Genomic DNA, 21931 nt, shown 5'->3' on the forward strand with positions numbered 1-21931 from the left:
TAAATGTTTCTCATACTACTTGAGTAGTACCTTGATTGTCTTTTATACTGACAGGTGCTTTCACTTGGGTGAATCTGTTTTTTATGTTTGACAAGAGTATTTCTAGTTTTCGTAATGACACAAATTTTCTGGATTGGTCTTCATCCTCCAGTACTCCACCAGATGGAGTTTTTGTCTCATCAATGTGATACTGCAGGAGCCTTTCAAAGTCTGATATAATAGCTAGGTCATTATCACCATCTTGGCCATCAGTCAAAGTCTCTGAGCTTCCTAGGCTGTAGTCAAGCCACAGGAATTTGTGCTTCCCAAACATGTCCAACAAAGTAGTTATTTCATCTGTGCTGATTTGCTTTAGGATATTCTTGTATTCTTTCAAAAATGCTGTAGCTTTCATCGAGTCTTCTACTGAGGTTGACTGAGACTGTGGTTCTGGTTCATGGAGGTCCAGGTAAGGAAGATCAGGTGGGGGTTCTTGTTCCTCCTCTTCTTGCCCCTTTGGTTCTGGATCTTCTAAGTCTTTGGAGTCAGTGCTTGGGATCAAAAAGTCCATTGCATTTTCAAAGAAACTCCTAGTACCCTTGTTGACTGATGTGTCTGTAATTTCCTCTTGAGGGGGCCCTACTGAATACTGATCTGATGGCATGTCTTGCTTTTCAGGGGGTTCACTGTGAGAAGTGGAAGTCCCACCCTCTCTTTCAACATTGTGAATAGATTCAATATCCCTATAACTGATTTTCTCAAAATCATCCTGCTCAATCACGTCCACGTTTTCAAAATCCTGCTGCCTATCTTCATCACTAATTGTGCTCTTTACATCTGTTGCTTCTTGATAATTAGACCAACTGTCTGAGAGGAAATTCTCACCTGAATACAATGTATCATGGTCTATTGTTCTCTCTGATTGAGTAATGACATCATAAGCTTCATCAGTGGGGGAAAGCTGACTAACTGCATGTGACTGATCAAAGCTATTTCGTCCATCATTGGTTTCCCTATTCTGTAGGCCTAATTCCTGTGCTCTCTCGTTTTCTAGAGTGATCTCATTATACAATCCTTTGGTCCCTTTTGAATGTACTTCCTGGCTACTGACTGATGAGATGTGATTCCTGTCATCTAGCGGCAGATTATTGTCCTCAATTGCTGTCGTCTGGTCACTCGTCATCCCAGATCTATCATTCGGGACGTTTTTCTCATCACTGTCTTTTTGAGATTCATGGGACTCCCTGTGGACATGAATGAAATCTTCTACTGACATGTTTTCTGTGTCTGCCTCCTCAAGGATTTCAGTCTGTCGTTGTTCATTTCCAATTTCTGTCTCAGGGGGAACTAGCTCTGAGCTGTCAGGATACATTTCAATTTTAGCATCAGGTCCGGAACTGCTCTGTGTATTTTCAAAGACATGTGTAGGGAGAGTTGCTTGATCCCCATGGTCTCTCTCAACTTCAACTATTTTCCCTGGTTCTATCCCCTCTGTCTCAGTAACTTCTTTAGTTGAATCTGCTTCCTCTATCTCAGATGCTTTGTCCACAATATAACGTCCCCCATCATCATTACCTTTATCAGATAGAAGATTGTTACTTGTAGTGTCAGCATTTAGTATAGTTGAATCTAACACTGGGCCAAGGGTAATGTTTATCATCCCTATGTTATCTACAGGATCGGCCTCAACGTGCCACTCCTTGAAATGATCAGAGGAGGAAAATTCCTCTTGATCAACAACTTCCATTACATTGGAATTACTTTCCTCATAGTTAGAAGATAACCAGTCTTTCAGCAAAACTGAATCTATGTCTCCAAAATGAACATTCTTATCTGGTACCTCTAATGTATTCTCATTCTTGTCCTTACTTTCCCCATCCCCACTTGAGGTAATCAAATGATGTCTTTCCTCTCCTGATACATTTTCAATGACTAGATCAACTCTGACAGGTTCAACTAAAGATAAGTTCAGGATAAGTTCAGCTATGTGAGGGTCCTGGGCATCATGCAGATGGGGGTCGGATGTCTGTGTGAACTCCTCCAGCACTGAAGCATCCTCTGTACCTGGCATGCTTGTCTGACTATATAGCATCCCTACTCTGTCCCCATTGTCCTCTTCTGCTGGGCTCTGAGGCACTAGAATACTGTCGTCTCCTTTCTGATTGGAGGATACCACTTCAATACCTGTAGCGTCAATGTCAATGTCCTCCACCTCAGCATGCATTACAGATATATCCTCTGATACATTAGGTAGCTCCTCTGTCAGTGTTTCTGCTTTTGTCTGAATAGGAATCGAATCAGAGAGATTTGGAATCCCTGATCCTTCTAAAGCATCCTGACCAACTGAATGATCAGTCTCAACATCATCCAGGCTATTTTCAGCAAGGTCAGCAGCAGAACTCTCTTGATGGTGATTAAGGGCATTCGCATCACTATCATGCAAAAGCGCTTCAAGGAGCACAGTTGATATTTTCACATTCTCTTCATTGTCTGGTTTGGGGTCCGACACTATTTGCTTTGGCTCTACATCTCCTTGGGAACTGACAGGTTCATTAGTAGTGACATCATCTAGCTCTAATCTACCTGCAGAATCGTGCTCATCATTTTCATTGATCTCAGCTATAGATTTTTCACGATCATCTTCAAGATTCACTATTCCGGTTGTGTCCTGTAATTGAGGGTTGTGGGACAAAGACATATACTTGCTACTTCCAAGTAGCTGTTTGAATGCCTCCAGCATTTCATTACTGTCATCTGTGTGATTTCTGTCATTTAGCGGCAGATTACTGTCCTCATTTGCTGTCGTCTGGTCATCCGTCATCCTAGATCTATCATTCAGGACGTTTTTCTCGTCACTGTCTTTTTGAGATTCATGGGACACCCAGTGGACATGAATGAAATCTTCCCCTAACATGTTTTCTGTGTCTGCCTCCTCAAGGATTTCTGTCTGTCTTTGTTCATTTCCTGTTACTGTCTCAGGGGGAACTAGATCTGAGCTGTCAGGATACATTTCAATTTTAGCATTGGGTCCGGAATTGCTCTGTGTATATTCAAAGACATGTGTAGAGAAAGTAGCTTCATCCCCGTGGTCTCTCTCAACTTCAACTATTTTCTTTGGTTCTATCCCCTCTGTCTCAGTAACTTCATTAGTTGAATCTGCTTCCTCTATCTCAGATGCTTTGTCCACAATATAACGTCCCCCATCATCATTACCTTTATCAGATAGAAGATTGCTACTTGCAGTGTCAGCATTTAGTATAGTTGAGTCTAACACTGGGTCAAGGATAATGTTTATAAACCCTATGTTATCTATGGGATCGGTCTCAACGTGCCACTTCTTGGAATGATCAGAGGAGGGAAATTCCTCTTGATCAACAACTTCCATCTCAGCTATAGCTTTTTCAGGATCAACTTCAAGATTCACTATTCCGGTTGTGTCTTGTAATTGAGGGTCGTGTGACAAAGACATATACTTGCTAGTTTCAAGTATTTTATTGGCACTCTGAACCTTATCTATATCTAATGGAGGGGGATGTGGAACCTCATTGTTGTCATTACCATCATTATCATCCTTCCTACCCACAGAAGCCTCAGTAGAATCATATGGGATAGTCGTCTGAGAAGTTAGGGAGGTCTCTGTATCTCCATCTGCTTCTGCCGGTTTTATATCTGTTACCTCATCACTTTGGGCATTTTTATAATTGTTAGTTGTATCTGCCTGAAACGGTGATACCAGAGTGTCAAACATGGATGAGAACACAGACTGTGACTCTGTTTCTGACTGAAGGCTGATATCTTTATCCTCTTCATCCTCAGCTATAAGTATATCCTCCTCCTCCTCAACATAACCCTGTTCTCCATAAAGGCCTACAATATTGTTATAGATGCTACCATACCACCCTGCATCTTCCTCTTTTCTTAACTCACCATCTTCTTCCTGACTATGACGGTCCATTTGGTTATAATCCTTAACAGGTTTTGAGGGGTGTGTCTCTGTTCTCTCTGCCTTCTTACCAGTGGTATCTTCTCTCTGGTGCTCTGTTTCTTTTATTTGCTCCACTGTGGCATCATGATGAGACTGACTTGTGCCAAGGTCCTGTGGGTCTATTGTGCCTGTCGATTCATCTCTGCCTGCTGCTTCTATTCTCTCTTCAACCTTATCCTGATTAGATTGACCAAAATGTAAGACATCTCTAATGCCAATATTCAGCCAGGAGTTAGAGGGTGGGGGTTGCTCTTCCATTTCCTTTTCAATGGGCTTCTCCTCTTCTGGAGCTTTTTGACCAAAACCAAAGGCGCTAGTCAGTCCATCTCCAAACCAGCCAGAGTTTTCAGCATTTTTCTTCTCTTCCTTCAATTGGTTCGCATCAATGTCCAAAGCAAGTTTCCTGCTCCTGAAAGACTCTTGTTCTGGGTTGTCTTCTTTGGGATTATCATCAGAGTTTTCACCACCTAAACTAAGCCATCCAGTTACTGTAGAGCCAATCCACTGAGACCCATCTTGTTTGCTAGGTTCAGGTTTGGTATCATCAAGGAAGTCTTCCATTACAACCTGAATGGCATCTTTGTTTCCTGTTTCATCACTGCTCTGTGCAAAACTTTGGGACAGAAAGGCATCTTTGGAAGTTTTAGAATCCTGAGCATCATTGGCTGCGATTTCCTGAAATTCTGAAACTAGATTTTCTTCATTGTCCCACTCACTGGAGTCATTATCAATTAATGAGCCATACTCATCTATGCAGAAGAAGTCTTGTTTCTAAAAAGGAACATAAGAGTACCTTTAATTAACAGAATGTGTTTAACAAAATAATTTAAAGCACTGCTTATTCACCCTTCAATACACATGTATAACCATAGATTAAGTAGGCCTAAAATTCATAGAGTACTAAATTGGAAAAATTACCTGTGTGGCCACTTCTGTCTCTGTGTTTGCATAAATTTCATCAACTTTCACAGCGTCTTTTGGGAAATAACCAAATCGTCTGTCAATCTGAAATACAGCATAGGGCACAAAACATTATTGCAAAACAAACAAACAACAAAATATATGTTATTCAATGTGATTTCAGTGACAAAAAAAACACTTACACTTCCTGCCCATAAATCATCTCTTTTTCCAGAGAGTTTGTGGTAAACAAATATCACATCCCCTTTTTTGAAGTTCAGGAATCTACAATCCTTTCCTCTGTGATCTCTTGTGGCCCTGACCCGACTCAGCAAGCCTATACACACAAAAGCCACATAAGGCAATGTATGAATAATTGATTGGTAATATGTGCTGCACATAGCCTAACCATTTATTTTCTTGTTATCTACTTACTTTCACATTCAGAGTCGCCACAAATTTTGAAGTCAGACAGCAATCCCCAAGCTAGAGTTGGAAAAAGGAAAATAGTAAATGTCCAAATGTATATCTGTGAAGCAGCCATATCGACCCTGGAAAGTCCAGTCATGTAGAATGGTCCACAGTGAAACTGGGTAGTTAAAAAACTGTGGTGAAATGGTGTTCCAAGTTGAATAGTCATGTCGTGTTGAATTCCATTGTGCCAAATGAACATTGCCTTCAAGTTGTTGCAGTCACATCTCAACAAGTAAACATGTTTCAATGGCTAAATGAGGAGGGAATCAAGATACAAGGTAACTGAGGAGTAATGATTAACGTGGCAACAGTGCTTGCAACAAGAACGATTTAATTTACCAAGGCAAGGGCTGATCTATAAGCAATACAAACAATCAATGTTTATTGGAGAAGTATCTCCCTTCAGGTGATTTCAATTATTTGTACAATAATTATGGCGTAGTATATTTAGTTGTAAAAACAAAATGTTATTGGTCATTATGTTGGAAAGCAACGCGTGGAAAATTATGTTGTAGACCTTGACCTGTGGAATTTGGAATGCCAAAATACACATGTAGCGTTATCTTTAAATCACCATGGCAACGGGCACATTCTAAACGCGTCATGATTCGCACTTGAAACAAAATGGCGTTTTGATTATTTTGATGTGAGACTTGTGTCCTTATCCAACAAAACAACCTTTATAACGTGATAACAGAAGTACAGCAGTAAATACAAGTGTCATTAGTTGCCTGTTAATCTAACAGTATATCAATCCGACACTGAGCAAATAATTTGGAGTTTCAGCATGAAATCCGATGTGGAGGAACTGATGCCCAGGCTTCTGCCTGTGGAAACATGCGACACTGGCGAAGACTTCAATCTAAACGAGCCTCCAAGAAATCCCCAGGAGTATTTGAGACAGGTTCAGTAAGTCCCGCATAGCACTGTCTTTTCATAGTTTACACGCATATTCCCAGGAAACACGCATTCATGTATTTAAAAAAAAACGCTGCCTTTCTCTTTTTTTTCAGATTAGAGGCGTCTCTCTGTCCTGATGTTGTGGTGGCGAAGATTGATCCAAAGAAATTGAGAAAGAAACAATCAGTGAACGTGTCGGTAAGTTTCACCATATAGGTAGGCCACTGCCACAAATAAAATGTAACTAGAGAGACAGACAGTCTATCTGACTATGTGTGTATAATTTCTTGTCACCTTTTATTTGGTAGCTCACAGGTTGCCAAGCTGCTCCTCAAGGATTTTCACCGAGTTTAAAATGGCAGCGACAGCAAGTCAGCAACTTCTCAGAAATAAGACAGGTAACTATAGATTGTATTATCCCCTATACATTTCAATTTATTTGTCACGTTGGGTTGAAGTGAGTTATTCTGATCATGTTTTACTTCTTGCAGAGTATCAGTAAGCATAGACAACACTGGAGTGATCATGCATTGGATGACAATGTGTTAATGGTGATTATGATTTTTTGTTGTTGTTATTGGTAAAAGTGAATTGTAAAATACAACACACACTCTCTAACTATGTGTTTTGTCTATCTCCAGCCAAAACAGGACGCGGAGGAACAATGGAAAAAGTTCTGCCTGGGTGAAAATGTTTATTTGAACTCCCCTCCCATTGACCCTGGTGTTGAAGATCGAGGCCTTGATTATGTGAAGGTAATCTTTTAGACCAGGTTTCTTAAACTATGGGTCCAGACCCAAAGCGGGCCCTGGGCATCTGAGCAGTGGGTCACGAGTTATGAGAATACATCTATAGTCTCACACTATTTTTTCTTAATTTTGGTCATCGGAGGACGGTACATTTCTCATTTGGGGCTCGAGCTGAAAAATTTTAAAGAGTAACTTTAATGAAAAAACATTTATTTAATTGAAAACCAGATGTTTTGGAGTATAGTATAGTCATATGTCATTTATTGTCTTCATTTTTGACAGTTTGTTGCAAAAGTGAAATAGTTTAGCAGTAAATCTATCTCTTTCCCCATAGCGGTTCAACTCTACCATTGAAATCGTGATGTAGAGGCACCTTGAGACGGTGCCTCTACGTCATGTCAAGGGAGGGTTTGGTATGAAATACACTAAGTGGAGTGTGCCAATATATTTTGAATGATACTTCCATGACTAAACTACTGACCTTACACCAAATTCAAAATGCAGTAAGGCACATTTCTGCCCATGACCAAATTCAATGTTTTTGCTCACCATTTCACACACTGTGCTTTTACGAGAAAAAAACATGTAGGCTATGAGGATTATACGTTTAAATTCGTGTCTACATCCATCGTAACAAGAAATAGATGACAGTGGTGGTCATGTCAAAGTATTTGTTTTTTTTCCTCAGTTGTGATGACTGATTGGTGGTGCTCCTATGACACAGTTCAAATCAAATTGTATTTGTCACATGAGCCGAATACAACAGTTCAAGAAATAGTTAAGAAAATATTTACTAAATAAACTAAAGTAAAAAATAAAAAGTAACACAATAAAATAACAATACAGAGGCTATATTCGAACCAGGTACTATAGTGTACTATAGTGACGCCTCTTGCACTGCGATGCAGTGCCTTAGACCGCTGTGCCACTCGGGAGCCTATATACAGGGTCAATGTGCAGGAGTACAGGTTAGTCGAGGTAATTTGTACATTTAGGTAGGGGTAAAGTGACTATGCATAGATAATAAACAGTGAGTAGCAGCAGTGTAAAATAATTTGATTAATTGTTCAGCAGTCTTATGGCTTGGGGGTAGAAGCTGTTAAAGAGCCTTTTGGACCTAGACTTGGTGCTCTGGTACCGTTTGCTGTGCGGTAGCAGAGAGAACAGTCTATGGCTTGGGTGACTGGAGTCTTTGACAATTTTTCGGCCTTCCTCTGACACCGCCAAGTAAATAGGTCCTGGATAGCAGGAAGCTTGGCCCCAGTGATGTACTGGGCCGTACGCACTACCTTCTGTAGCTCCTTGCGCTCGGATGCCTAGCAGTTGCCATAGCAGGCGGTTATGCAACCGGTCAGGATGCTCTCAATGTGCAGCTGTAGAACTTTTTGAGGATCTGGAGACCCAAGCCTAAGTCTCCTGAGGGGCAAAAGGTGTTGTGGTGCCCTCTTCACGACTGTTTTGGTGTGTTTGAACCATGATAGTTTGGCTCTTAGTTCAATAGTTGTGAGTTCTAATCCCACATTGGGCAGATATATTTTTTTCTTCATATGCTTTATTTACAATATTCATTCCGTGCCCACACTTCTAATTCTGAACAGTGAACGCCTACCTGTGAGAGGCGTCGCCCTCGTAGTAGTTGTGGTCTTGGGTACTGTATAAAAACCTCATCTGTGAGTTAATTTTACAGTTGGATTAAATACTGCAATGCTGGTTGAATTGAATTGAGCCCCTAATTTTCATTTTCAAAGTGATGATGGCACTTTTCTTCCCAACACAATACTGAAATAAATGTGAGTTCACATTTCAACAAAAAAAATTATGCCCCATGGGGAATTTGAACTGACACCACAAGTGGCAATAGATGTTTGGAATTTAATGCCATAACACTGTAAGCTAACTGTCTAAAGCCATACACTATATGCTTGCATTCACATATCGCAGTTATTATGCTTTCGTGAGAAAGTGTCTGGCTCCGGTACAATAATGTTTACCCACCCCAAAAATTAATATCTATGAGCAACCCCCCCCCCCCCACCCACAACTTCTCATCTGAATGCATTTTATTTTTTATTATTTGAAGGTTTTGGGCAAATGCTGAAATTGGGATTGAGAGTTCCCCTTTAAGAACCCCTGTTATAGTGGAAATATCTGACCATAGATAATATACATCATGTAAGATTTTTGTATAGAGAGTTTGCCATTAATCATGCGTCTGATATTTAACCACTTGTTTCACCAGGTTGGTTTTCCACCTTTCCTTAGTATAGTGAGCAGATTAAATCAGGTGAGTGTTTTCACAGCATTGGCATGGCACTCACTGCAATCCTCCCTCATCAGTTGATGCTTCTAATCATGACTTCAATGACGGTACTCGTGTTTGACACTCAATTATATCTTCCCTACTAGGCCACAATCTCTGCAGTTTTGGAGTACTTGATAAACTGGTTTGAAGAGAGAGAGTTTGTCCCGCAGTTGGTAAGTTCAGTTTCTTTAATGTCATCAACACAATTTGGCATTTGTAATACTTTCCATGTTTGGGGTCAATTTCATATCTATTCCAGTAAATTCAGAAAGTAAACCCAATTCCAAATTGCCCTAATTAAAAAGCATTTGAAGAGAATTTGGAATTGACTTTGGAATTTCAGTTTACTTTCTGAATTGACTGGAATTTTAAATGGAATTGACCCCAACCATGATGCTTTCATGGCTAATATGTGTTCAACTTCTCTAGGGAAGATGGCTGTATGCACTGCTGGCTTGCCTTGAGAAACCTCTTCTCCCTGAAGCACATTCCCTAATAAGACAGCTGGCCAGACGGAGTTCTGAAGTGCGGGCCAATCTGGTAGGATGATATAGTGGCTGGTATTAATGGATGTTGAGATGAGAGGTTACAAACCAACTTCCTTATGGGTAAAATTAAAATGTTCAAATACAGCAGATGCTCAAATGTTTGATAAGGATGAACAGGGTATGATAGTCATTCTTAATTTTTTCTTTCTTTACCATTACAGGAAAGCCAGGAAGATGAAAGGTTGTCTCCTCTAAACTTGATGATCTGCCTTGTTGCTAGGTAAGCTATGTTATTTGACTTCACAAAAACTCACAGCCAGGAAAACTTGTTGTTTGATAATCATATATATATATATATATATATATATATTTTTTTTTTTACATAGGTACTTTGATCAGAACGACTTGGCCGATAAGGAGGACTAAATGGGTTAATGTGGTGAAATCCACGATTTGAGGCTGAAACTGATCACACCATGAACTGTAGCTCTATGAACCCATCATCATGCTCAGATTTGGGATCCATGGGAAGTTGCACTGTGGTGATTTGTGAAGAAAATGTACCCAATAAATTGTGAAATTGGACCATTTTTTTTTTTTTTCTATTATAGTTAGTATTCAACTTCTGCTATTGTTGGAATTAAATAAAATGTTTGCTTTCACAATTGTTGTGTTTTCATCTTTACAAGCCCACCACTGCTATGTACCTTTATGTACCTTAAAGAAAAGCTGTATGCCATACGGACATCAGACATACACATAAATCCATTGTTCTGAAGGAGTGTTTTAGTAACCAGATGTTTTAAATGCCACTTTTCTGTGGTGTAACTTTAGGATCAAAACAACCAAATTGTTAGTATTATTTGTCATCATTAGGGCCCTGTGTTTTGGTTAATAATGTGACATGACCTGAATTATAGCCTTTATTTGAAGTATTTTACAAAAATGAGAATTGGACCAAAAGTAAAAGTAAGTGTCTGAGGATTGTGCTGCTGACCAAAAGAAAACGGGACAGTTAGATGAAAAAGCGTCAAATCAAGGTCATGTGACCTAATTTAACAATATATAGGACCGAGTCAGAATCAATGGGCGAGTTCGTTTTGCATGGACCGGTGTCCGGGTGGAGATTTCACTTAAGGACCAATGGAATGGTCCCGGGGCACCGTGCCATGCAAACGATCTCGCCCAAAGAAAATATTTGATTATCGTCAAGAAAATACTGGACATGTGGCGATTGGAGAATGCTCACATTTATGGTCATTGCTTTCTGGAATCCTTGGGACGTCATTACCCCCATTGCAGTAAACATTGCAAATGGTTGGGGTAGGGATGTCCGGAGGATTTCGGAAAACAGTAACCCACAATTTATGGACGTGTGCGTTTAACTACGCTAATGAATTTGCCAATTGGGCATTTGAGTTGTCAATCAACGTAGTGAAACGCGTTTATGACCCCCCATGATGCATTGCGCCGAGCGACCTGTGAGAGGAAAGCTTGTTAGTTAGCTAAGATGGCGGTGGCAGTAGGTTCTTTGCAAGCCCAGCTTGAGAAAGCTAAAGAGAGTTTGAAAAATGTAGACGATAATATCCGTAAATTAACTGGCCGGGATCCTAATGAATTGAGGTAAGACATACTGCATTTTGAAACGCAACATTGTATTCTATGTGTCAGCCTTTATTCGTCTAACGTTATCTAGCAATACGCCAGTCCCAAGAAAAAAATGGCATCTCCCATTCTCGTGCACAACCAGGGTGCGTGCTGTATAATCGAATCGGCCTTGTGGTAGTTGTCTAGTTAAATGGCTTACTGGAGTTTTTACTTACCGGTAGGTGACAGCTGGGTGGTTGCGGTTGCCCATTCATTATTGTTGAACTGGCGAAGTAACGTTAAGTTAGAGAGAGTAGTAATATTATCATATTTTTTTCTGCTAGCAAGCTAACTTACTCAGTCCTTGCCAGTTACGTTGTATTCTCCCATTAACGTTAGCTTGCTAATTAATAACTGTACTAGCCACGAGTTGGCTTGTTTCGATTCAGTTTCATGTCCAAACTTATCGGAGTAGAAGTAACGGTAGTTAGCTTTTCCACACGGATTTATTGTCTATCTCCATTCCAAATGGATTAACACCCCTATATAAAGTTAGCTAGCTAGGTTTTCTCAAATCTATCGCTAGCTATGACTACAGCTCTGGTCCATCTATGTATGTTACAGCTAAATCACAAGAAGTAACTAATCTCTCTACCTTCCTTTCAGACCTGGCCAAGCTAGAAGGCCAACCATCCCAGGTGTTGGAGGTAGGGGACGAGGAATCAACTTGTTAAGGTAAAACATTTTGCCTTACTTTCCATCAGTTGGTGTCAATACCTCTGTCAGAGCTTTATGTAACATTCATACTTGTCTACAGACGTGGACTCTCCGACATTGGTGGAGGACCTGGAGGACCCCCAGCTAAACAGAGGGACATTGAAGGGGCCCTTCTGAGGTTAGAATAATCTATAGATCTGGCCCTTTTCCTGCTGCAGCAAAAATGAGTGGTACTCCCTCTGCTCAAATCAAATTACTTGTCACATGGTTAGCAGATGATAATTTGAGTGTAACGAGATGCTTGTGCTTCTAGTTCCGACAGTGCAGTAATATGTAACAAGTAATCAAACAATCCCCCAACTACCCCATCTAAAGGGGTGAATGAGATTATGTACATGTAAGTATATGGATGAGCAATGGCTGAGAGGCATAGGCAAGGTGCCAATAGAGAGTATAAAATAGTGTGATATGAGTAATGTAAGATATGTATACATTTAAGTGCATTGTATGAAGTGACTAATGATCCACTTAATAAAGTGGCCAGTGATTGGTCTCAATGTAGGCAGCAGCCTCTGTTAGTGATTGCTGTTTAGCAGTCTGATGGTCGAGATATTTTTTTTTTTGTCTCTTGGCCCCAGCTTTGTTGCACCTGTACTGACTTTGCCTTCTGGGTGATAGTGGGGTGAACAGGCAGTGGCTTGGGTGGTTATTGTTCTTGATCTTTTCGGCCTTCCTTTGTCATTGGGTGCTGAAGGTGTCATGGAGGGCAGGTAGTTTGCCCCCAGATGATGCGTTGTACAGACCGCACTACTCTCTGGGTAGCCTTGCAGTTGCCGTACCAGGCTGTGATACAGCCTGACAGGATCTGGGGATCTGTAAAAGTTAGTCAGGGTTTTAGGTGATGAGCCAAATTTCTTTAGCCTCCTGAGGTTGAGGCGCTGTTGGGTGGACCATTTCAGTTTGTCTGTGACGTGTACGCCCAGGAACTTAACTTTCCACCTTCACCACTGCTGTCCCTTTGATGTGGCTAGGGGGGGGCGCTCCCTCTGCTGTTTCCTGAAGTCCAGGATCATCTCGTTTTTGTTGACGTTGTGTGAGAGGTTGTTTTCTTGACACCACACTCCGAGTGCCCTCACCTCCTCCCTGTAGGCTGTCACATTGTTGGTGATCAAGGCCACTACTGTTGTGTCGTCTGCAAACTTGAGGATTAAGTTGGATGCGTGCATGGCCACAGTCATGGGTGAACAGGGAGTACAGGAGGGGGCTGAGCACGCACCCATGTGGGGCCCCAGTGTTGCGGATCAGTGAAGTGGAGATGATGTTTCCTACCATCACCACCTGGGGGCGGCCCGTCAGGAAGTCCAGGACTTGATTACACAGGGAGGGGTTGAGACCGAGGGCCCCCAGCTTGATGATGAATTTGGAGGATAAATCAAATCAAATTTATTTATATAGCCCTTCGTACATCAGCTGATATCTCAAAGTGCTGTACAGAAACCCAGCCTAAAACCCCAAACAGCAAGCAATGCAGGTGTAGAAGCACGGGATAGGATACTATGGTGTTGAATCCTTTTGTCCAGATGGGTAAGAGCAGTGTGATGGCGATTGCATCATCTGTGGACCTTTTGGGGTGGTATGCAAACGGAAGTGGGTCTAGGGTGGCTGGTAAGGTGGTCATATGATCCTTGGCTACTCAAAGCACTTCATGATGACAGAAGTGAGTTCTCAAGTGATGGCTCTGCCTGCAACTTCAAAATCATTGTTGCTCTATTGATATGCCTCTAAGTAAATCGGGTGATACATTTACTACTGTTTTGGTTGGTTTCCTGAGCTGAAGACTGCGCTTCAGATCTCACCCTTGACAGAGAATTGCGTCAATGTTTTTCAGGCTTGGATACACCTTCACAGCAAAAAATCACATGCAATGTAGGGTATATAGCCAGGCCTAATTTGTTTGGTTTTCAGCATGAATCTGCTATCCATTACTGCAGGGGGCTTTCTCCCTGGCCTTAGAGCTTGGTGTTTCTGATTGTGATTTGTTTAGGGAGTGTAGTTGCGTTTCCTTTAGCCAGCCGTTGGCTCATTTTTTAAATAATTACAATAAGAAGAAATTGTCAGAAAATACACAGAAAATAAATATCCTCAATCACATTTGCTTTGCGTGGAAGTTGGTTCAGGTTGTCTTTCAATTTAGTCATCTTTCTACTCTGCCTGTCCACACTGTCTTGAGTGTCTGTCAATTGGAACTTTGTATCAACTGGTTCTGGGCGCAAACTTTCCCGTGCCATCAGCTCCGTGACAGCATAAGCTGTATGTGTGCATGGGTGAAGTGTTGTGGTATTTTTGGATGTTATGCTAGGTTAATATCCCTGAAAAAGAATTCCCTCATATTTAAATGAAGTAATTTTTGCTTCTCTCCCTCTAAAGCCTGGTCAAGTAGTTGGCTTTAAAAAAATCAGTGGCAATCAGTTAGCTACTGTACCAAAGATGGATGCACAGACAAGTGAAAAAATAGACATAGAGCCCAAATAGATGGAGATGTGCAAGAAGCCAACTTTCACTTGGTAGGCTGCCATTCCTCCTTACACAATTATTGCAGTCACTTCCATGTGGTGTCAATGAATCGTCACAGTGCTCTCCTACAAAGGCATTACCTACACCTGGTGGTATTCAAACAGATTTATATTTCATATGGCTGGTAAATCACGTATTTGTCCTCTTGCTTGTCTTTATTGTATAGGCTGGCCGGTGACCAGCGAGCGAGGAGAGATTCACGCCATGACAGTGACGCTGAGGATGATGACGATGTCAAGAAGGTAAATCATTGTACACTGAATGTCTTTAATCTTTCCCTCAATGTTTTAACTCCCTGCTTGCCATTCTCCATACATAGCCAGCGTTGCAGTCATCAGTAGTAGCTACCTCCAAGGAGCGTACGCGTCGAGACCTGATACAGGATCAGACCATGGATGAGAGGGGAAAACAAAGGTAATGCATCATTACGTATGCGTAAGGAATAAGTGGGTGGCAGGTAGTCTAGTGATTAACAGCGCCAGTAACCAAAAGGTTGCTGGTTCGAATCCCTTAGCCGACTAGGTGCTAATCTGTTCCCTTGAGTAAGTCACTTTACCCTAATTCCGCCTCTAAGTTGGTCTGGGTAAGAGCATGTGCTAAATTGAACTTTTCTATTTCCAATAAATCATCTAACTGTTATCATGCTAGTCATTGCGTTTGCTTCTTTTTCCCTATAGGAATCGACGCATGTTTGGCCTGTTGATGGGAACGTTACAGAAATTTAAGCAGGAATCTAATGTGGCAACAGATAGGGTAGGGATAATACTTTACTCCAATATGTGCATCAATAAAACGAATCCCTGCTGTTCGGATACTGTAAATGCATAAAAATTGGCCTTAGCTTTATGCTTGGTGAAAATGATTCCAGCCATTAAGCTATAGTTTGGAATATTTCCCAATGGGAAATTCATTTTTGTTTAATGTTTTATCTCGTCTTAGCAAAAGAAACGCATTGAGATTGAACAGAAATTGGAAGTTCAAGCTGAACAAGAACGCAAGAAAGTAGAGGGTGAAAGACGAGAGCTCTTTGATGAGAGGCGTGCCAAGCAGACAGAGCTAAAACTGTTGGAACAGAAAGTGGAGCTTGCTCACTTGGTAAGGACCTTTCTTGAAAGCAATATTCAATCTTATTGGTTATGGTGTAGCCTTAGAAAAACAAAGGAAATGTTAAACCAGTAGGAACATTGCAGTAAGATGAAATTAAACCCTCATGTGTTTTCCCCACATGTCAATGAGGAGATTCTGTGCTCATTAACTTTTTCGTATTCTAGCAAGAGGAGTGGAATGTGCACAATACAAAAATTGTCAAGTACATCCGCACAAAGACCAAGCCACCCATATTCTATCTGCCTGGGAGGATGTGCTCAGCCACTCAGAAGCTCTTTGATGAGTCGCAGAAAAAAATGAATGGTAAGCAATTGTGCCTTTAGCCATTCCTCTGCACTCGACAAGTGGCAATAATACACGTCCTTGGTGTGCGTTGTCTGTCACTGTCACTGAATCTGTTTTTGTTTTATCCCTGTTTCCAGTTATGTTTGAGGAGAGATGCGAGGCGTTTGCCGAGTATCTGAATAAGATGGAGGCTCGGCCTCGACGCCAGTCTCTGAGGGACAACGCTCTGGGTAAGGACCTGAAGAAAGAAGAACAAGAGGAGGGTAAGCCCACGGGTCAGGTAGTCAAAGCGACAGGTAATCGGTTTAATGTGGAGATGGAGGACGAGCCAACACTAGAGGGGGATGTGGGTGTAAAGCGTAAGGAGGACAGAAAGAAAAAGCCAGGAGAGAGAGTCAGGGAGCAGGCACCTAAGAAGGGGGAGAATGAGGAAAATGGTCAAGACATTAGAATAATAGAGTTCAGAGAGGTGGAAGAGCAGATGGAGGTTACTGCAGTGGTGAGGGAGGCTGAATGGCAGGTCGGGGATCAGGATAAGAAGATGGAGGATAGTTTGGTGATAGGTGGGGCAGAGGTAGATAATGAGAAGGAAGCAGAACAGCAGCAACAGGTTAAGGTAGAAAAGGAAAATAAGCCGCTTCAGAATCAGGACCCCACAGCTGTGTCAGACGACCAGGAGAAAAGCTTTGAAATGCAACCAACTGAAGATGAAGAGCCACATACAGAAGTGTCCATACCCCTGCTCTCAGAGCCCAACCCTAGTCTGGAAGTCTCTGATGGAGCATCTATAGCCCCTGAGGTTCAGATCCCCCTGCTGGAGGCTGGAACAGAGCCTCTCACAACAGAGCAGAGCCAAGAGGCTGATCAAGGTGCAATGAAGCAGACTGTTGATGTCCAGCCTGCCCAGTATGATGCTGCCCCCAAGGAGCTGGAGCCTCTGATCGGGGAATCAAGCAGGGGATGTGGAAAGTCCAAGTCAAAGGACAAGAAGGGAGATGTTCGTGGCAGCAGTAGCTCCTCAAGTAGCTCTTCTGGCTCCTCGTCCAGCGGGAGCTCCGGCTCCTCTAGCGGCTCCTCCAGCAGGAGCAGCTCCTCCAGCGGCAGCTCCTCTTCCAGCTCCTCTAGTAGGAGCCGCAGCCGGGGGAGGAAGGACAGGAAGCACAGGAGGAAGTCGTCCGAGAGGAAGAAGGGAGGTGGTGACAAGAGCCAGAAGTCATCCATGGCCAGTGGTCGTGAATCCAAAGGTTCCAGAGAGAAGGGCTCTAAGTCTGACAGGAAGAGGACCGGCTCTGAGGGCTGCCGGTCAGGGAAGATGTCCTCTCGCAGTGACCGGGATCGCAAGTCTGATAGGAAGGAAAAAAGACGTTAAAGTTGGTTCTTCTGTCATGCTTAGTTCTGTTTATCCTTTTGATAAATACATTTTCATAAGTGAAATGTTGTGGATTTCCATGAATGGAGTTCCACAGGGTAGGGAAACTTAACTGCCTTAGTGTATTTCTTGGAACAATGTGGGTTTTTAATCAAATATTTTTCTCTAGTCCCCATTCAGTTGACAGCCCTGCTGTGCCGGGGTCTGGACTTATTCTTCCTAGATTTATTTTATTTGTTTGGTTTTTAATTGTTCCTAAACGGGTGCAATGTGAAGAGGATGTGTTTTCTTTGACTCCAGTGTTAAGGTATAGGGTAGTAGTGTAATGTTGAAGAATTGTAACATGCAGCTTTTTTTATTCATCCAAAGCCACAGTCTGACTGTGCAATGTCTAGCTCTGCATTGTGCATGACACTTGTTTTGGGAAGTAATGTAAAAAATAAAATAAAAAATAAAATGAAATCTAAGCATCTTCAATTAAAAGAGGAAAAAAAACAGGTCATTCTTGTCATTAATGGCTCACATCTGAATGATTTCTTATAGCCTAATGGTCATTAAATGCTACTTGTTGGTTATGATGCAGAACTACTTAAACCGCATGCATATTCTATGTATATGGTTTTAGGTTAACTGATTTAAAAGCCTGTTTTTATATAATTGGTGGACACCCTCTGGCAGACCGGTACCCTTTTTAGAATGGATACGTGACGCATGATGCTCCAGACATAGTGCCTTTGGAAAACTTTTTTCACACTTTGTTACATTATAACCTTAATCTAAAATGGATAAAATTATTTAATCAGCAATCTATACACAATACCCTATGATAAAGCAAAAACAGGTTATGCATTTTTGCAACAATATTAACTTTATACTTCTATTTCAACAAGGAACACAGATTGAGACCAAGGTCTCTTACAGCTGGTCCCTGCGTATTCATGTTTACACATACAATTTAGGTACAATGATTAAGAAACTACATAAGACAAACAAAACGATCACAGATAATACAGCAATAGATTACATTTACACATGGGTTATTGCCCTAACAGCACAAGAACTTGCATTACAAAAATAAAAATCCATTAAATATTTAAAATGGACAAGAGTCTTAAGTTTAGTGGCATTGTCTACAGTGTCACAAGCTTTCGATAAATCTATGAACAAGGCGGCACAGTACTTTCTATCTCGGGCATTAGTAATAATTTACAACACGTACAGTGGCCATAGTAGTACTGTGTTTAGGTCTGAAGCCAGATTGATTATTAAAAAGTGTTAACAGTTAAAAGATTTTAGTTGCTTTTTCACCAATGACTAGAATTTTAGCCAAACAGGAGAGCTTAGAGATGGGCCGATAATTATCCAATTTACTACCATCACCTCCCTTGAGTGGTAAAACAAAAGCTGATTTCCAAGATTTGTCTGTCTTTCTTACGACAAATGTTTGATTTTAAGATATGCGTCAAATTAATCAAACCCTTTGCTATGAGACTCAATTGAGCACGGGTGTATCCTGTTATCATCGATTTATCCCTGACGGTTCTACAACTTGATTGGATTCCACCTGTGGTAAATTCAATTGATTGGACATGATTTGGAAAAGCTCACACACACCTGTCTATTTAAGACGCACAGTTGACTGTGCGTGCCACGAGGTCAAAGGAGTTGTCAGTAGAGCTCCAAGACAGGATTGTGTCCAGGCACAGATATGGAAAAGGGTACCAAAAAATTCCTGCAGTTTGGCTTCAATTCTTAAATGGAAGAAGTTTGGAACCACCAAGACTTCCTTGAGCAGGCTGCCTGGCAAAACTGAGCAATTGGGGGAGAAGGCCCTTAGTCAGGGAGTTGACCAAGAAACCTGATGATCACTCTGACAGAGCTCTTCTGTGGAGATGGGAGAAACTTCCAGAAGGACAACAGTCTGCAGCACTCCACCAATTAGGCCTTTATGGTAGAGTGGCCAGACGGAAGCCACTCCTCAGTAACAGGCACATGACAGCCCGCTTGGGCTTTGCCAAAAGGCACCTGAAGACTCTCAGACCATGAGAAACCAGATTGAACTCTGTCCTGACTGCCAAGTGTCACGTTTGGAGGAAACCTGGCACCATCCTTACGGTGAAGCATTGTGGTGGCAGCATCATGCTGTGGGGATGTTTTTTAGCGGCAGGGACTGGGAGATTAGTCAGGATTGAGGCGAAGATGAACAGAGCAAAGGTCCTTGCTGAAAACCTGGAGTAGGTTGGTGGGCAAAGATTCACCTTCCAACAGGACAACAACCCGAAGCACACATCCAAGACAACACAGGAGTGGCTTCGGGACAAGTTTCTGAATGTCCTTGAGTGGTCCAACCAGAGCCTGGACTTGAACCCGATCTGGTTCAACTGGGGAGAGACCTGAAAATAGCTGTGCAGCGACGATCCCATTCAACCTGAGAGAGCTTGATATGATCTGCAGAGAAGAATGGGAGAAACTCCCCAAATACAGGTGTGCCAAGCTTGCCGCGTCATACCCAAGAAGACTCTAGGCTGTAATCGCTAACAAAGGTGCTTCAATGAAGTACTGCGTAAAGGGTCTGAATACTTATGTAAATGTAATATTTCACTTGTATTTTTAATACTTTTGCAAAAATGTGTAAACAGTTTTTGCTTTGTCATTATGGGGTATTGTGTGTAGATTGATGGGGAAAACAATTTAATAATTTTTAGAATAAGGCTTTAACCTAACAAAATGTGGAAAAAGTCCAGGGGTCTGGATACATTCCGAAAACACTGTACATTCAACCTGTAATATGTAATTCACTGCCATACTGCCCAGCCCCTATATACTGCGTCCTGCAAAATGACTTGATAAAAGGTAGTCCGGTTTTGAACATGCTGCAGGCAAAGAGTCATGTTGTTGCAAATGGTAATGCTAATTATATTATTCTGCTCAAGTGACTTGGAACGAGTCCGATACTAAATATACAGGTGATGCACAATGAAGCTCATGATAACAGGACAGTTTGACAGTGACTAGATAAGTAATGAACCTGTACTGCTGATCACATTGGACACAAAAGGTTTCACAGTCTCTCCAATGTCAAATTCAAGAATGCGAAGACAGATGTTTTGGATGTTTTATGCCAGGGGTACTCAACTCTTACCCTACGAGGTCCGGAGCCTGCTGGTTTTCTGTTCTGCCTGATTATTAATTGCACACCTAGTGTCACGGGACAATCAAAAAATGCAGTGGAACTGGCTTCGAGGTCCAGAGTTGAGTTTGAGGGTTCTATGCAGTCCTTTCGCTACACTCGCATTAACATCTGCTAACCATGTGTATGTGACCGATTTGATGAATTATACCAGAGGTGCAGTAGCTGTAATGTCCACTTGGTGACAGTAGTGCCCCAGGGGTATAAAACCCAAAGCCTCATCTGCGTTTTCCTTGCTCACTAAGCACTCATGGACAAACAATATTATTGCTAGAATCACTAGGCTACACTGTATAACCAACTGCAACATTGTTCATTATCTTTAATAGTATAGAAAATACATATACTTTTGATTTGGGATCAGTGCAAGGATACAGATGGTTTACTGGGGCTACTAATGGAGAGTGAGGTCTCAGGGTTGGGTAGGTTACTTTCTAAATGTAATATGTTACTAGTTAACTGTCCAAAATTGTGATCAGTAACAACTTTTGGATTACCCAAACTCAGTAACGTAATCTGATTACATTCCGTTTACTTTTGGATTACTTTCCCTTTAAAAGGCATTCGAGAAAAGAACAATGTATGTTACCAATTGAACGACATCTATTGCAGGAGTTATCAGTGTTCAAGTTTACATGGTCATAAAGTTTACATGGCCATATATGGATGTTAAATTTTACTTTATGTCGGCTTCTTCTAACCCAACGCTTTCTACTACATATAATACGATAAAATTATATATTTACATTAAAAACGAAAGTCTTTCAGAATTCCAATAAATGTTATACCCCTTGAACTTCAAGAATAGGTCTTGGAAATATGGAAGTACAGTGGGGCAAAAACGTATTTAGTCAGCCACCAATTGTGCAAGTTCTCCCACTTAAAAAGATGAGAGAGGCCTGTAAAATAATGAGAAGAAAAAAATCCAGAAAATCACATTGTAGGATTTTTAATGAATGTATTTGCAAATGATGGTGGAAAATAAGTATTTGGTCAATAACAAAAGTTTATCTCAATGCTTTGTTATATACCCTTTGTTGGCAATGACAGATGTCAAATGTTTTCAGTAAGTCTTCACAAGGTTTTCACACACTGTTGCTGGTATTATGGCCCATTCCTCCATGCAGATCTCCTCTAGAGCAGTGATGTTTTGGGGCTGTTGCTGGGTAACACAGACTTTCAACTCCCTCCAAAGATTTGCTATGGGGTTGAGATCTGGAGACTGGCTAGGCCACCCCAGGACCTTGAAATTCTTCTTCTCCTTCGTTGCCCGGGTGGTGTGTTTGGGATCATTGTCATGCTGAAAGACCCATCCACGTTTCATC

At 41.5% G+C, this 21931-nt stretch overlaps 3 protein-coding genes across 12 annotated transcripts in view; 2 read left to right on the plus strand and 1 right to left on the minus strand.

Annotated features, from left to right (window-relative positions):
- LOC139383293 (MIA SH3 domain ER export factor 2) overlaps positions 1-5537 on the minus strand; it is a 31621-nt gene extending 26084 nt beyond the window's left edge. For 4 of the 9 annotated variants that reach the window (XM_071127748.1, XM_071127754.1, XM_071127747.1 and 1 more), the window contains exons 1-4: positions 5300-5537; positions 5068-5201; positions 4883-4969; positions 31-4735 (exon numbers count right to left, since the gene is read on the minus strand). In XM_071127748.1, the coding sequence (XP_070983849.1) occupies positions 31-4735; positions 4883-4969; positions 5068-5201; positions 5300-5537 (5164 nt within the window). The remainder of the gene's footprint in view (positions 1-30; positions 4736-4882; positions 4970-5067; positions 5202-5299) is intronic. The other 5 variants (XM_071127750.1, XM_071127753.1, XM_071127749.1 and 2 more) reach the window with 2 other exon arrangements.
- On the plus strand, positions 5491-10442 carry LOC139383296 (gem (nuclear organelle) associated protein 2). 2 transcript variants are annotated; one of them, XM_071127760.1, is made up of 11 exons: positions 5491-5616; positions 6119-6247; positions 6352-6436; positions 6547-6636; positions 6730-6789; positions 6880-6993; positions 9227-9271; positions 9394-9462; positions 9719-9829; positions 9999-10057; positions 10164-10442. In XM_071127760.1, exons 2-11 carry the CDS (start codon positions 6126-6128, stop codon positions 10201-10203), a joined length of 795 nt encoding a protein of 264 aa, XP_070983861.1. In that variant the 5' UTR covers positions 5491-5616; positions 6119-6125; the 3' UTR covers positions 10204-10442. The 2 variants fall into 2 exon arrangements, with proteins under 2 accessions (XP_070983861.1, XP_070983860.1); XM_071127759.1 differs by lacking the exon at positions 5491-5616 and having other exon boundaries at positions 5930-6247.
- Positions 10443-11249: 807 nt separating this feature from the next.
- Positions 11250-17873, plus strand: LOC139383297 (pinin, desmosome associated protein). Its single transcript, XM_071127761.1, has 9 exons — positions 11250-11400; positions 12031-12099; positions 12182-12259; positions 14822-14897; positions 14975-15069; positions 15333-15408; positions 15595-15750; positions 15927-16065; positions 16185-17873. The coding sequence occupies exons 1-9, from the start codon at positions 11288-11290 to the stop codon at positions 17414-17416; spliced, it is 2034 nt and encodes a 677-aa protein (XP_070983862.1). The 5' UTR covers positions 11250-11287; the 3' UTR covers positions 17417-17873.
- Positions 17874-21931: the final 4058 nt, after the last annotated feature.

This window comes from Oncorhynchus clarkii, chromosome 25 (genome assembly GCF_045791955.1).
Source record: "Oncorhynchus clarkii lewisi isolate Uvic-CL-2024 chromosome 25, UVic_Ocla_1.0, whole genome shotgun sequence".
Classification (NCBI taxonomy): Eukaryota; Metazoa; Chordata; class Actinopteri; order Salmoniformes; family Salmonidae; genus Oncorhynchus; species Oncorhynchus clarkii.

What these genes read in the sequence shown, in the direction of transcription:
- LOC139383296 (XM_071127760.1), top strand. Translation starts at nt 6,126, where the DNA reads ATGAAATCCGATGTGGAGGAACTGATGCCCAGGCTTCTGCCTGTGGAA. An exon ending in TGGATGACAATGTGTTAATG is followed by an intron (nt 6,790 to 6,879) that starts GTGATTATGATT and finishes GTCTATCTCCAG; the next exon opens with CCAAAACAGGACGCGGAGGA. An exon ending in ATGATCTGCCTTGTTGCTAG is followed by an intron (nt 10,058 to 10,163) that starts GTAAGCTATGTT and finishes TTTTTTACATAG; the next exon opens with GTACTTTGATCAGAACGACT.
- LOC139383297 (XM_071127761.1), top strand. Translation starts at nt 11,288, where the DNA reads ATGGCGGTGGCAGTAGGTTCTTTGCAAGCCCAGCTTGAGAAAGCTAAA. An exon ending in CGGGATCCTAATGAATTGAG is followed by an intron (nt 11,401 to 12,030) that starts GTAAGACATACT and finishes CCTTCCTTTCAG; the next exon opens with ACCTGGCCAAGCTAGAAGGC. An exon ending in CTAATGTGGCAACAGATAGG is followed by an intron (nt 15,409 to 15,594) that starts GTAGGGATAATA and finishes ATCTCGTCTTAG; the next exon opens with CAAAAGAAACGCATTGAGAT.